The sequence below is a fragment of the Gymnoscopelus braueri genome (genome assembly GCF_963280865.1).
Source record: "Gymnoscopelus braueri genome assembly, chromosome: 15".
Classification (NCBI taxonomy): domain Eukaryota; kingdom Metazoa; phylum Chordata; class Actinopteri; order Myctophiformes; family Myctophidae; genus Gymnoscopelus; species Gymnoscopelus braueri.
Genome location: NC_137620.1, coordinates 10,913,162 through 10,928,161, shown reverse-complemented (window position 1 = coordinate 10,928,161; position 15,000 = coordinate 10,913,162). Strand labels below are relative to the sequence as shown.

Genomic DNA, 15,000 nt, shown 5'->3' with positions numbered 1-15,000 from the left:
CTTTGTTGTTTGGGGTTCCCCAAGGCACTTGGTCCCTTCCTTCATGCTAAAAGGATACCATACCATAAATAAACATCAAAGATAATTTATTTTCCCTCTCTCATTCACATACTATACTGTACCGTCAGACGGTTCAGTCCATCCTCCCCCTATTCCCATTTCACAATGGAACAGTCCTGTCTCCTTATCTCACTTCCCGTTTTCTGACCTATCGGAAGGAACGGTCAGTATTCCCCACGCTCTGACTGACTGGGCTGGTGGTGATGGTGTTGCTATTCTGGGATGTGAGGGAAGGAAGGCACGGTCCTTCAAGACATGGCTGAAATCCCAAGCCTGCTTTCAATCAGAAGTACTTCATAATGTGAAAGATGTATTTATATCGCAGCCACTTGGCTCTGACTCTTACCCAGTGTGACGTAATAACTGTGGTAGGTACATAGGGGCGAGGTCAGACTCACACGCAAGAATGCAGTGTGTGTGTGTGTGTGTGTGTGTGTGTGTGTGTGTGTGTGTGTGTGTGTGTGTGTGTGTGTGTGTGTGCGCGTGTGTGTGTGTGTGTGTACATACAATGTGCGTGCAACAGTACACACCTTGAGTGTACTGTTGAAATCTATGTAGTATCTCACGTCAACCACACACACACACACACGCACACACACACTCACTCACACACACACACACACACACGCATGCACGCGCACACACACACACACACACACACACACACACACACACACACACACACACACACACACACACACACACACACACACACACACACACACACACACACACACACACACACACAGCAGTCAGTACCTGTTTCTTCCCATCTTCTCATGGTCTTTGACCACGCAGTGAAGCTCAGCTCCAGAGTCCAGAGGAATCCCTTTGAGATCCCACTCAAACCCCTGAAACAGAGAAAACATCATGCAATCAGTAAAACATGTTTAATTTGTACAGTTTTCTACCTCATTATAGTTCTAATAGGCCTAGGTTAGATCAGGGTTAACATTCTAATGGCTGAGAGAGAGAGTTTATAGTCTGAAAACACATTCTGCAAAGTTGTTTTGTACAGTTTAACAGTGATGCTAATAAAGTGGATGAAACAATGTGACTATAGGGTCACAAGGAGAGAACATTACTCGCGTTGAAGAGTGATGATAGATGAGTTTACAGACGTTCCATCCAAACACTTTAATGTTGCTAGGAGACAAGGAAACCCCCTTGGACACATCCAGTTGGGTATTATTTGATTAATAGCATCACATGCTATTATATGCTAATGACACAACTACATCATATTTTGATCTTGTGATTAGCATAGGCTTACATAGCTACCGTCAGCTACTGTAGTTTGATGTAACATGTGTTAACGATTGAAGGGCTTGGGGAGACAGTAGCTTCTTTTTTTCTTATTTTTTTATGACTGCTGGACATTATACTGTAGCTAGTTAGCTACGCTGACATCTGAACAGCAAGGCTTTTTATTTTAAGGTTATTGTATTGAAGGTTGTATTAGTATAGATGTGTATTGGTTGTATGGCGTACCTCATTCCACACAGGGTTGGGATTGTTTTTGATCACCTTGGTCTTCTTCTTTGTGCCTGAAAACAATAGAGAAAGAAAAAGGACCATCAAACATAAGGCTTATGACAGACTTATCTCATCAGAGAGGTCTAGAGCATACATGGGCAAATTTTAATATCAGAATACTGATATATTATTGATTTCAGCTGTTACAATTCCAAACATGCAAACATGACCCGCTTTAATTTCTTCAGTCTATATTAGTAGCTTAAAGACAAAAATGCTATTGTCTTTTCTATGTCCAATGTATTTGTATTTAAGTTCATACAAATGCATTTGAAATTAATTATTAGGATTTGAATAAAAAAATAGCAAAAATAAATTCAGGATTCCAATAAAAAAAATTGCAAAAATAGCAGATCTACAAGCTGAAAATGCGACGCGTTTTGAGCTTGTAGATCGGCTATTTTTGCTACTTTTGTGTGACATAGAATGGTAAAGTATGGCATTAATTTAAAAAGTTAAAATATGGAGATAAGAGGCAGTATATGCAACGTGGCCATCTGGAGTGAGTGTGGAAATGTAGTGGCCCTTGCCATCATCAAAGTTGCCCACCCCTGGTCTAGAGTCACCTCCCCCCACCCCTCCCCCAACCCACTGATCCTGAGACTATCACACGCACGATTAACATTACATAAATTAAGCTTAACTTAAATATATAAATACTTAATCCTTTTCTGTTGTTTACCCGTTTTTTGTTTGTTTGTTTACAAGGCACCAAATTCACAAAGTCAGATTCCTTATACTGTAAGGGCAAATGCACTTATACAAAATAAAGATTTCTGATTCTGACTACAATAAATGTTCCATTCAAGTCATGTCACATTCATTTGCATAGGACTCCCTCTAGACCAGAGGTTCCCAACCTGTGGGTCGGGACCCCTAGGGGGGGTCCCCACATGATTTTGGGGGGTTCCCCAGATGACAGTAAAGTGACAATTTAAAGACGGGGTGCCGTGATTTTCAGTGATTCCCCCCCCCCCCCTAAAACATAATCATCAAGTATTATGGTTATACTAGGAGGAAGATTTTTTCAAAAAAGTGTACAGAAAGTGTTAAAATTATGTTTTTATGTGTACACACCTCCAGTTCATTAAGTATACCTGGTTCTCACCTTAGCACCTCCTCCACCACCTTAGCACCACCCACCTGTCCTAGTCCCTCCTCCTCCTCATGCCCACACCTGTTGTGTTATGATAATGAGGGGGAGGGTATTTTTACTATGTCACTAGGGCTGTTTTTCTATTGCCACGTTTGACCCTCAAGGTTTCAGCCTCCAGGTAGAAACTCAAAATAGTCAGAGAAGACATAAAACACAATAAAAACACCACCAGGGGGCTTAATGAAGTTCTATCAACCTCATAGACACATGAAAAACAGAAAAAGTGCAAAACCATGGCACCACTTCTTTAAGGACTTTTAAGACCTTTTTAATACCTTACAAAATAAAGTAAAAAGACGTCACAAGTGATCAACAAACTATACTATAAAAACGGGTCAAGCATTGGTCAAATTGTCAAATAATATAAGAAAGAGGCAACAATTGTGCTGATCTTGATCAAAAATAGCTGATCTTGTAGGTCGGCTATTTTCAAAATATTCATCTGTGGAACCGAGTCAAACTAAATGTAATGCCTCAACTCCTACATTCCCAAGTGCTTGTCAGAGTGGAGGGGTCGCTGCCTGAAAAGGTTGAGAACCACTGCTCTAGACTTAGTAAACTGGACCTGAGTTGGCTCTGTACTTGGACATGCTTTTTCCCCATCTACACAGCAACGCTCTCAACGCTTCACGTTTGCAAGCTTGTTGATCAGCTATTATTGGCTAATGCTGCCCCCAGCATATGGTTGCTGGAGGATTTCAAGTGGTGTTGGTCGTTATTTGGGGCGGATTTAGCGCAATATGTGTTCTGGAACCGAATAAACCGAATTAAAGTAAAAAAAAGAAAGAAAGAAAAAGTAACAAACAGAAGAAAAAAAAAACGCAAATTTCCTCGCACGCGTGCAAGGCACGAATGCAGCACCTAAAACATCTTCCCGCGGCTATGGTGCATCACTGGGCACAGCCTCAAAGGGCTTTACATGCCAGTGGTGTAAAGTAACTATAAGTACATTTACACAAGTACTGAATTTAAGTAGAGTTTTGAGGTATTTTTTCTACTGTATTAGTAATATTCAATATTCAGTACTTTTACTTCTACTCCACTACATCTCAGAGGCAAAAACTATACGTTTACTCCACTACAATTATTAATATTTTGCAGATATAAATTATTATATTATAACACATATATTAACTACTTTAGCCCTATTTTATACCTAGGCTATTTGAAAATAGCAGATCTACAAGCTCACAACGTGTCGCATCGCAACGAGTTGTGAGCTTGTAGATCTGCTATTTTCAAACATTTTAGTACTTTTACTTTTGGTATATTTTGATGCCATTTTGATAATTTTGCCAATACTTTTGTACTACACAAGTAACATTTTGAGCACAGGCCTTATGCATGTTACAGAGTATTTTTATATTGTGGTATTGCTACTTTTACTTAAGTAAAATATCTGAGAGTACTTCTTCCACCACTGTTACATACCCACATTTAACGAAGGAAACAAACAACCCCTATGGCCTTTGACCCTCAATCAGGCAAGGACAAACACTAGACAGGAAAAGAAAAAGGAAGAAAGCTCAGGAAGGATGACAAAAGAGTATAGGACCCCCTTCCAGGTCAGACAGAATTGGAATAGGTACAGAGAGGTCAATATCCAAATGCAAAACAAAGAAACTAGAAAAAGTGCTCCTCGGAGCACAGGTCTCCGCCAGGTCAGGTACGTTATTGTGGCCTCCTGATGGCGCTATAATAGGCCAATGTGAAAAGAGTGCCATTTCTTCTTAGGCCTTTCAAGCAGGCACTGCATTCATGATTTGAGGCATCTTGTTCCAAAAAATTGCTGGTAGCGCTATAACAGGCCAATGTGAAAAGGGTGGCATTTCTTACATAACTATAGAGATACTGTGTACCGATTTGCGGACAGAATCTGAAGGAGTATAATCCAAAAATGTGTTTTAAAAAGTCGGTCTCCTGGTGGCACTATAAAAAGCAGATGTGAAAAATGCAGGGCAGATGTTTTTCCTTGGCCTCTAGTGTGCGTGCACAGTTTCACCCAGATCGGTGCAGTTAAAAACGCCAATCGGCCTGTTATAGCATCACCATGAGGCTGATTTAAAAATATTCAAGTGTCATTTTTTCCTCGGGCCTAGTGAGAATGTGCATGCAAAATGTCACGGAAATCGCAAGCTGCGGTCATGATTTAACATTTGTTCAAAACAGACCAATCCTGCAAACTTTGGAAGCCAATCTTAGCCAATTAGGATGGAATATGGAAAATCGGACAGATCCGTGTTGATCACATGACTATAGAGATACTGTGTAGCGATTTGCGTGATGTTTGGACAAAATCTGCAGGAATAATATCAAAACAATTGTTTTGCAAAAATCACCCTCATGGTGGCGTTATGACAGGCTGATCTGAAATATTCGGGGCAGAGGTTCTGCTTTGGCATTCAGGGAGTGTGTGTGCACAATTTTGCAGTGACCGGGGCCAACGGTGCCGGAGATTCGCTTTTCACAAACAGAAGGACACACGGACACACACACGGACAGATGCAAAACATAGTCTCGGCCATGCCTTTCGGCCTGGCGGAGACAAAACACTGCAGTTCAATGTCCAGGCTGATAGACACAGTACTAGTAACACTCGTAGTTGTTTTCCTGTAAATTAACGACCTACTTCGTTATACAAGAATGGGTGGGAAAGTGAATGTCCACCACTTACCCCACCCTTGCAACAATGCTGAAGTGCCCTTGAGCAAGGCAGTTAACCCCCAGCTGCTCAGTGGCCAAAACTAGGGTTCTACTGGGCAGTTCCCAGGTTTAGTGTGTGTGTGTGTGTAGGCGTGTGCGTGTGCGTGTGTGTAGGCGTGTGCGTGTGTGTCTGTGATTGAGCCGAAAAAGAGCCCTCATGCTCAGCATATCTACCCTGGATAAATGAAGGTAAAACAAAGTGCAAAACAAACACAATACAAATATGAATCATGCTCCTGTCACAATATGACAGTTTCCCACTTCCCACCTCTAAAAACGATTTTGATTGTTCGGTTTAAAAAAAGTGACAGTGATAAGCTGCGGTCCTCTCTAAGCGTTTAACTATTTTCTACTGGAGTATTTTCTACTTTTTCTACCCAGCACTTGTGTTGAGCAGCGCCTCTGTCCCCAACTAACCCGTTTAAGGTTTGTGGGTCTCTGTGTTGTCATGCCTTCCACTGTCCATGTCAGTGTATGCCTGTATTGACCATATTCACATCCATTTTGCTCGTGCGTCATATAACACCCCACCATACTCTGAGAATGATGTAAGAGCAAAATGGCCGCCATGTGAAATGATGCTCAATGGAATATAAAGCATAGTAGCACTGATTCTCAACCTCAGGTCTCTGTATTTGGTCTGTAACTAGTGTAGATTAGGGTCGCAGAGCAAAAAAATAACCCTATCTATCAATATGCATATCAAACTGGGGGTCCTTGAGAGGTCCTAAGGTTGAGAATCACTGAACTGAACTATGGAACTCCAATCTACTCTGTAAAATCGTCAGTGTTCATTTGGTTCCATTTGTACACCGTCAAGAGTTACAGAACTGTGAGGGTCCAAGTTTGTACCCCTGGTGGTCCCCGGGGCGTTGAGAACCAGTGCTATAGTATGTTCCAGACAATTGTTCAAGTCGCACCGGTCCGAGTCCAAGTCGAGTCCCAAGTCATTTGGTCCTAAGTCCAAGTCGAGTCCCAAGTCGTTTGGTCCCAAGTCCAAGTCGAGTCCCAAGTCGTTTGGTCCCAAGTCCAAGTCGAGTCCCAAGTCAATCCAACCCTCAGGTCCGAGTCCCAAGTCGAGTCCCAAGTCATTTGGTCCCAAGTCCAAGTCGAGTCCCAAGTCAATCCAACCCTCCGGTCCGAGTCCAAGTCGAGTCCCAAGTCATTTGGTCCCAAGTCCAAGTCGAGTCCCAAGTCTTTCTGTTGTGGGCAAGTCAAGCCGAGTCACAAGTCAAGTCACAAGGTTGTGTCAAGTCCCTCACTACGATTGACGATTGTTCCCCAGCCCACCCACAAAGCACTCAGGTTTATATCTTGAAGAGAGAAACCGTATCTTAAAGTCAAGAATTAAACCAGCATAAAGCTGTTAATTTATCCATTACAACATTACATGTCTGATCATTTAGTTAGAACTAGAGAAAGGCTAAATTACACTAAAGAAATGGCATGTTTGATACAAAATTGTTTACTTTTTAACATTTTGGCTTAAACTGGCACTGCCTTTCTGAGTAGTTTTCAAGTGTATTGTTTTGTAAACAAAGTTAGAGCAAGTGAACAAGTGCTCATGTAAACATTAAACAAAGTCAAAGGTAACAAACAACAAACTTCAAGGACATTACTTTTGCTATAACTATAATTATTAATGAATATTGGATAAACTGTGGGTGAAATGATGCAGGAAAGGAAATACATTAATGGCATTTATCTATAGGCCTATTAGGCCTATAATCTTGACGTGTCTGTGTTTGTTTTGTAGTATTTTAATATTATGTCATTTTCCATCAGGCACAGTTTAGCCATCTACTACAGTTGCCAGATTCTGTGAGAGAAACAAGCAACCAGGTCTAGGAAAACCAGCCCAAAATCAGCCCAAAAGAAGCGACTATGGGCCACATGAGCACTTTAACATATACATCAGCTATTTGAAAATACTAGTAGATCTACAAGCTCACAACGCGTCGCATTGCGACACGTTGTGAGCTTGTAGAATGCGACGCGTTGTGAGCTTGTAGATCTGCTATTCTCAAATAAAATCTTGCAGGGAAATGATAAGCAGATCTGGCAACCCTGTAGGACCAACACGTGTTTTTATGTTTTTATTTTGTTTTGCAAAGGGGTCCTTGGTAAAAAAAAAAGAAAAAGAAAAAGAGGCAACAACACAGTGGAATAAAGGCATCTCTTTAAGTTTATATAGCAGAGAGAAACTTAAGGTGGAAAAAAAGAAGGAAGGAATTCAAGTTTGGTGGGAGTGATTTAGTGAAGTTAAAGTTATTAAACCTACGGACAAATGGAAAAGTGGCGTCGTGAGAAAGTGATGGATTTATTTCATGGATTTATGGATTTATGAGACTTTATTGCTGTTACCATGGATAAAGTATACAGTCACTTGACTTCACTACAGTACATCATGATCGGTGTGATCCTGATTCGACAGTGGTGAGTGACTTTCATGTTTACATGTACGTATATCTCGCTGGCTGATGCTACTGTTGTTGTTGATTTATTATTAGATTTAAAGCGAGTACTGAGCACAGTGAGCAGCACCACCTCTCCTTCTCCTCCTGGCTTGGCAAATTGAATAACTTTGGGGACTTCTGTTGCTGTTGCCATTGTTGTTTTTCCTGTTGCTGTGGCGCAGTGCAAAGCTCTACAAGCTACAAGCTACAAGCTGCTCACAACGTAGATCGGCTATTTTCAAATAGCTGATGTATATGTTAGAGTGCTCATGTGGCCCATTGTCGCTTGACTCGCTTCTTTTGGGCTGGTTTTCCTAGACCTGGTTGCTTGTTTTTGCTCACAGAAAATCTGGCAACACTGGCACTGATGATAACTGGACGGCAGCCGTCATAGAATCAAAATAACCCCGCTGACGGTGGCGTTTGCACAGTACACACACAGATCATTCACAGGGAAAAAAACAAAACAAGTCACGAGTCATCTTGTCTCGAGTCGAGTCGAGTCGGGAGTCATTGGCTAGCAAGTCGGAGTCGAGTCTCAAGTCTCGTTGGTCTTTTACCTTCCAAGTCCGAGTCGAGTCGCAAGTCTTTACATTCAAAGTCCGAGTCGAGTCGCAAGTCGTCAAATATGCGACTCGAGTCGAGTCACTATGACTCGAGTCCAATTGTCTGGTATGTTCTGTATCGTTGCTGTTGGGCAGAAACCTCTTATCTCCATATTTTTTTCGTGAATTAACACCTACTTGATCGTACTACAGTGTCACACAAAAGTATCAAAAGTAGCAGATCTGCAAACTCGAAACGCGGCGCGAAGCGACGCGTTACGAGCTTGCCGATCTGCTACTTTTGATACCCTGGATAAATGAAGGTAAAACAAAGTGCAAAACAAACACAATACAAATATGAATCATGCTCCTGTCACAATATGACAGTTTCCCACTTCCCACCTCTAAAAACAATTTTGATTGTTCGGTTGAAAAAAAGTGACAGTGATAAGCTGCGGTCCTCTCTAAGCGTTTAACTATTTTCTACTGGAGTATTTTCTACTTTTTCTACCCAGCACTTGTGTTGAGCAGGGGTAAAGTGTCTGCCCCCCCACTGCAGAGTCTAAGGGAGGCGCTACATTACATCATCCAGTGGGGGCTCCTCACTGGCAGGTGAGCCAGTATGGTGCAATAGAATTGGCAACACAAAAATGTGTGGGGAGGAACAAATTGACATAACAATGGGGAGAAATAATGGGTACAAAAGAAGAAGGATACTCTTAAGGGTTAAGGGTCGGGTTACAATAACAGTTTATATGAAGCCTATGTCTGTAACACATTAAAAACATAATGTATGTCTGCCCACCACTGCGGAGGCTGGGGGTTCGAATCCACTGCCGTGCATCCGACCTTGTCAAGCGTCTATACGAACACAATTGGCCCGTGTTCGGGGGAGGGACACTGGGTGGGGAGGGTAATATTTGTCACTACACGTACTTCTACGGGCTGGGGGGAGGGGGGGGGGGGCACCTGTCAGCGGGGAGTGTTGGGCGGGAGGAGTAGGACGAAGCCCATACGTCCTCCCGGTGGGGGCTCCTCACTGGCAGGTGAGTCAGTAGGATGGGGAGGAATGGAATGAATTGGCGTAACAATTAAAGTGGGGAGAAAAGGGGGTAAACAGCTAAAAAAAAAAAGGGGGGAAAAAAGGAAATTACAATGCATTACAATATGCCTCTAAAACTGTATTAGTCTTGCATAGCCAGGCTCACGAGTTCAAAACGTTTAATCCCTCTACAAGTGGATCAGATTTGTAATTTGGGGTAGATCAAATCCAGGGTTGGGATATCCGATCTGTGATCATAGACTTTTCTCAGCAAACATCATGTCAATAATAATATCTTCAACACCCCAAATCCAAATCTGATCCACTCGGATAGGATTAAGGGTTTTGAACTCTTGGGCCCACACGGTCAGAGATCTCTCTTGGCCAAGATTAACGTCATCAACGTGTGTGTTGACACGTCAGAGATCCACAGGGAAACCATGCCTTTATACTACTCTGTCTTGGTTTCTGGGGTCACTGGCACACAATAATCTCAAAATATTATTTTGAGATGGGGGTCCGGACATATCATTTTGGGGGTCCTTGACATGAAAAGGTTTGAGACAGATGACTAATGTCACGTTTTGGCCACATGGAGTCAAAGATCCATTTGATGTGTGGACTCACTGACAGCGTGCTCAGCTCATGTTATTGTTTTTCTTTTCCTGGTGCCAGTTTGCCAGTTCCCACCTGATGTTATGTGGGAGTCTCGACTGCTCCAAACCGTACTGAATTACTGCTAGCTTGCATAATGTCTTCAGAAAAGGTCTTAAGTCTAAGGTGTACAGGTGATTGTTTGTGCTGGTCCCGCCAAAGACGATGACAAGATCTCCCACCGTGCAACAGAACATCCTGGAACACGGACCCGTCCCCTTGGGCTCAACCTTCTTCCATTCGAAGGTCTTTGGATTGAATCTCCACAGATCGTTGAAGGCCCGGTGCTCCAAGTTGGTGCCGCCAAATATGTACAGCTCTCCCTTGTAGTCAAAGGCTGAATGACACCCACGTCCTTCTGGAAGAAGCTGTGGAGAAGAAGCTGTACTCAGCCAGTTGTTGGTCTCTGTGTCAAACACTCTGATGTTGTTGTAGACGTCCTGGAGCCCATGGCCCCCGAAGACAAACATCTTTGTCCCGATGATAGTGGCAGAGTGATATTTTGAAGGATGTGGCGGAGTGCCTCTGGTCTTAATCAAAGACCAGACCATTGTGGTGGTTTCCAACTTGTGGATGTCATTAAAGTATGTCACCTGTGTGCATCCTCCATATACATACATGACCTTCCCCAAGACACAAGCTGAGTGGTGCCACCTCGCCTCTGGAACAGTCCCAGAAATGTTGGGTTTGAACCATCTGTGGGTGTCGACATCAAACGTATAAAGCACGTTGCAGTACTTCCTTGTGTCAGTATAACCCCCCCAGATGTAGACGCTGTCTTCGATCAGCACAGCTGTGTGGCCATAACGCCTGCAGGGAACATCAAGGGAACATTCTCCTCTACCATTTGTCACTCTGGGCAACGTCGTCCAGAGCAAAGACACTGTGTGGAAGACGTGTACACCCATCTGATCCATATTACCCATACAGTACCCTTCAAAGGAATACACCTTGATCCCCACTGCCACCGTAATGTTATATTTGCCACAGCCACGCTTCAGATGGAGCGTCCAGGTAAACATTTCACACCAGCACGACTGCAGACCTAAATGAACTGTAAAATAGTGGATTCACAGTCTGTTTGAAATTTGTTCTGTAAAACTATGGATTCCTATACTAAGACAGCACGTATATGGCACAGCGGCACAAATGTCACACAAAGCTTGGCAAACCCGCCGGCGGTTGGGTTGGCCATTCAGGGAAGCCAATGCCCTGTTGACCTCCCTAATATGGCCGAATTGATTGCCATAGCAACTCCAGCCCTGGCGCGGCCGAATTGATTGCCATAGCAACTCCAGCCCTGGCAGGCTCTAGGAAGCTCCTGTGCCTTTTTGTGTAAGAAAGGAAGAAAACGGTTATTGGTAGGCAGGTAATCTAATCGGTATATGCCCGCTCTGTGTAATGCCAGTAATTTCGGCTACCATGACGATGCTAGCATGCGTTCGTGAACATGTGAACAAAGGTTCAGAATAAATACAGTACATCAATAAGTCAACAACTGATGCTAAAACTACGCCAAAACGAGTGTGTGGATCAAGGTCACATGGTATTTGAATCGTTCTTGGGTAAAAGTGAACTTTTGAGACGGAACCTCGGCTGCAAAATATGACATTTCAGAAGTTCACAAACACACAAATAGGCCTACTGTACAGTAACAGTTACTGAGAAACCACCATAGACTTGTCTGACACAGATCAGTTGAGGACAGAAGTTATAGTAGGGAGACCGGGAACAAAAGTAACACTTTTTGTATTTGCCTTCATAATTCACAGACTACTTGAAATATCCTAGTCATCTTTTGCTATAAGAAACATACATTATATGTGCCCTAATTAATAATACAATTTTTAAGCTTTCACTAATAAGGAAAAGACTAAAATATTAATTTGAATGCAACGAGTCACAGTGTTACAATTGCCCCCGTGACGGGGGCAGTTGTAACAGTGGTTGGGGGCAATTGTAACACTGTAAAAATAAGTCATATTACACTTTATCTCAAATAAAAGCACATCACTAAGTAATTATGTATTTTTTATAATTTAACAGTTTTACTTACGAATGTTTTATATACATAATTACAATTATTTTGTATTTTTATTCGAATTATTTAATTTATTTAATTAGTTTTTTCAAATGTATGTCTATTTTTTTATCTAAATGTATTTTTACTTTGAAATGTAGTGACATTTAGTGAAATATGTTCATTTACAAACATAAAAGCATGAAATCCCAGACAAAAAATCTGCTTGCATTGAAAACACATTGTTACAATTGACCCCGGTCACTTTGTTACAATTGCCCCCGATGGGGCAACCATGATAAAATCCCATATTCTAACTAGAAACACCTATACTAGCATAGGCTGCTAACGTTAATTTGTGACCAATAACATAGAGATACAATTCATCTAAGTTTAAAGTAGCTGACATCTTATCTTTAGACAGCAGAAGGAAAGTACCGTACACTCAAAAATTTACATTTACACCTCAGAATCAGTTTTTTGTTGAAAACTTCTGCTGAGATGAAATGATCATTCTATCCTTCCATAGGCAGAGAGAGGACCCTACTGAGCATGTGCACAAGAAGTCTCACCCCTCTAGCTTATTTCTAATTAGAGTTATTGAGTGTGTTACTTTTGCCCCCTGTTACTTTTGTTCCCGGTCTCCCCCTATCTCTTATCTGGAAGTTAAACTATGAGCAAAGGAGAAAACTGAAACTGAAACCAACACACAGCAACAACTGCACAGCAACACGCACGCACGCACGCACGCACGCACACACACACACACACACACACACACACACACACACACACACACACACACACACACACACACACACACACACACACACACACACACACACACACACACACACACACACACACACACACACACACACACACACACAATAATGTTTCCAAATGGCATCTAGTCTAGTAATGGTCCAAAAATGTGCACCTGGTGTGTGTGTGTGTGTGTGTGTGTGTGTGTGTGTGTGTGTGTGTGTGTGTGTGTGTGTGTGTGTGTGTGTGTGTGTGTGTGTGTGTGTGTGTGTGTGTGTGTGTGTGTGTGTGTGTGCGCGCGTGTGCGTGTGCGTGTGTTATCATTCCCCAACTTCCTGTACCACAGATTCTGAGGTCTGATTTCCTGTCTGTCCTGCCCTCTCTGACAGGAAGTAGGAAGTAACATAGACCAATACATTGATGAATTACTAAAGTATGCTTATCATACAACACAACCACTCCTCTATACCACATATACAAAGATGCCTGCACACACACACACACACACACACACACACACACACACACACACACACACACACACACACACACACACACACACACACACACACACACACACACACACACACACACACACACACACACACACACACATATAACAGGGTTGGACAATTCAACACCTACGGATATGGCCAGAAGAGCACCTGGAGATACTTGGTGTTCACCCCCCGGGACCGTTTTATTAACGGGGGGGGGGGCTGTTCAGCGCGGACTTGTTTCCGGGCGGTGTTCAGCGCGGACTTGGTTCCGGGCCCCCGGGAACGTTTTGTCAACGGGGGGGAGGGGGGGGTAGCGCCCTGCTTCTAAATTCCACCGTTTCCACATTCCACATTTATTTTCTTCTTCACGCCGTTTGGTGCCCCCCAAAGGTTGGTGCCCTGTGCTGCGCTGATTTTATCCGCCAGATTGGGACGTTCAAGGCATATTTCGCACCATCACGGTGCGTTCATCATCGGTGACGGGTGCCTGTAACACAGGCAGCAGCGTGCTGCGTGCGAGCATGCGCACCAGTTATGTGCACCCCTGATAATAGAAGCCATTGTTCCAATAATTGTGAAATCTTGTTTGGAAAGACCAAACCTGCCTACCAATGATGTCACTGGTAGGCGGGTTTCTGAACTGTCCACAGCCCTCCTCTGAGACAGAGTGAATAGTCAAAAATGGTACCTTATTATAATGAGCATTAGTGAGGACCAATTATATGAAGATAGGTTGAAAATAGGTGAAGTTGTCCTTTTAAGTGTTACTTTTATTTTGTACTTCTACAAAAATAGCTAAAAGAGCAAATCTACAAGCTCACAACACATCACATTGCAGCACGTTGTGAGCTTGTATTAGGTATTTTCGCAAATTTTGGAAACTGTATAAGATATTATCATCACAATACAATAGTATCAGCACAATATCGATTTAATTGGTCGAAACTATTGTGATATTTGATTTTGTCCACATCACTCAGCCCTACCTACAAACGCAGTAGCACCTTCTCCTCCACACAGCCAATAACAGCACTATTTGACAAGTTGTTTGGCTATGTTCTTTGTCATGCTCAGCCATGTTCAGAACATGGCTGAGCGTGTACCGTGTATAAACCGTGTATAAATATATATACACGGTCCAGGCGTCCATATAATATGAGTATGCAGAGTCTACATCTGTACACAACACACACACACAGGCACGCACACACACTCTTTCCAGATGAAAAGGAAAAAGAGACATTGTCTATTGTCTGACCTCTGGTCAAAACTCATTTATTTATAAATAGAGTGACTGTGGGACATAAAAAGCCTGGGTACCGAGGCTAGTGGGACAATGACGACGACAAGCACAACCTAGAATTATACGACCTAAAACAGCAAAACCTAGAATTCTACAGCCGAGCACAACCTAGAATTCTACAACCTTGAAGAGCAAAACCTAGAATTCTACATACACTACCAATTAAGTATCTGTAGAACTGTACAAAATGAAATGTTACAACTTAGAACAAGACAGCCCAGAACAGAACAATAAAGAACAGTACAGACTAAAATAGTTCA

General features: G+C 42.6%; 1 protein-coding gene across 1 annotated transcript in view; it reads right to left on the bottom strand.

The window, feature by feature from the left end:
- The window catches only part of dysf (dysferlin, limb girdle muscular dystrophy 2B (autosomal recessive)), a 145,371-nt gene that overhangs the window by 122,137 nt on the left and 8,234 nt on the right, over positions 1–15,000 (bottom strand). Inside the window, 2 exon segments of the mRNA XM_080450776.1 lie at positions 820–911; positions 1,552–1,607. Of these exon segments, the coding sequence (XP_080306902.1) occupies positions 820–911; positions 1,552–1,607 (148 nt within the window).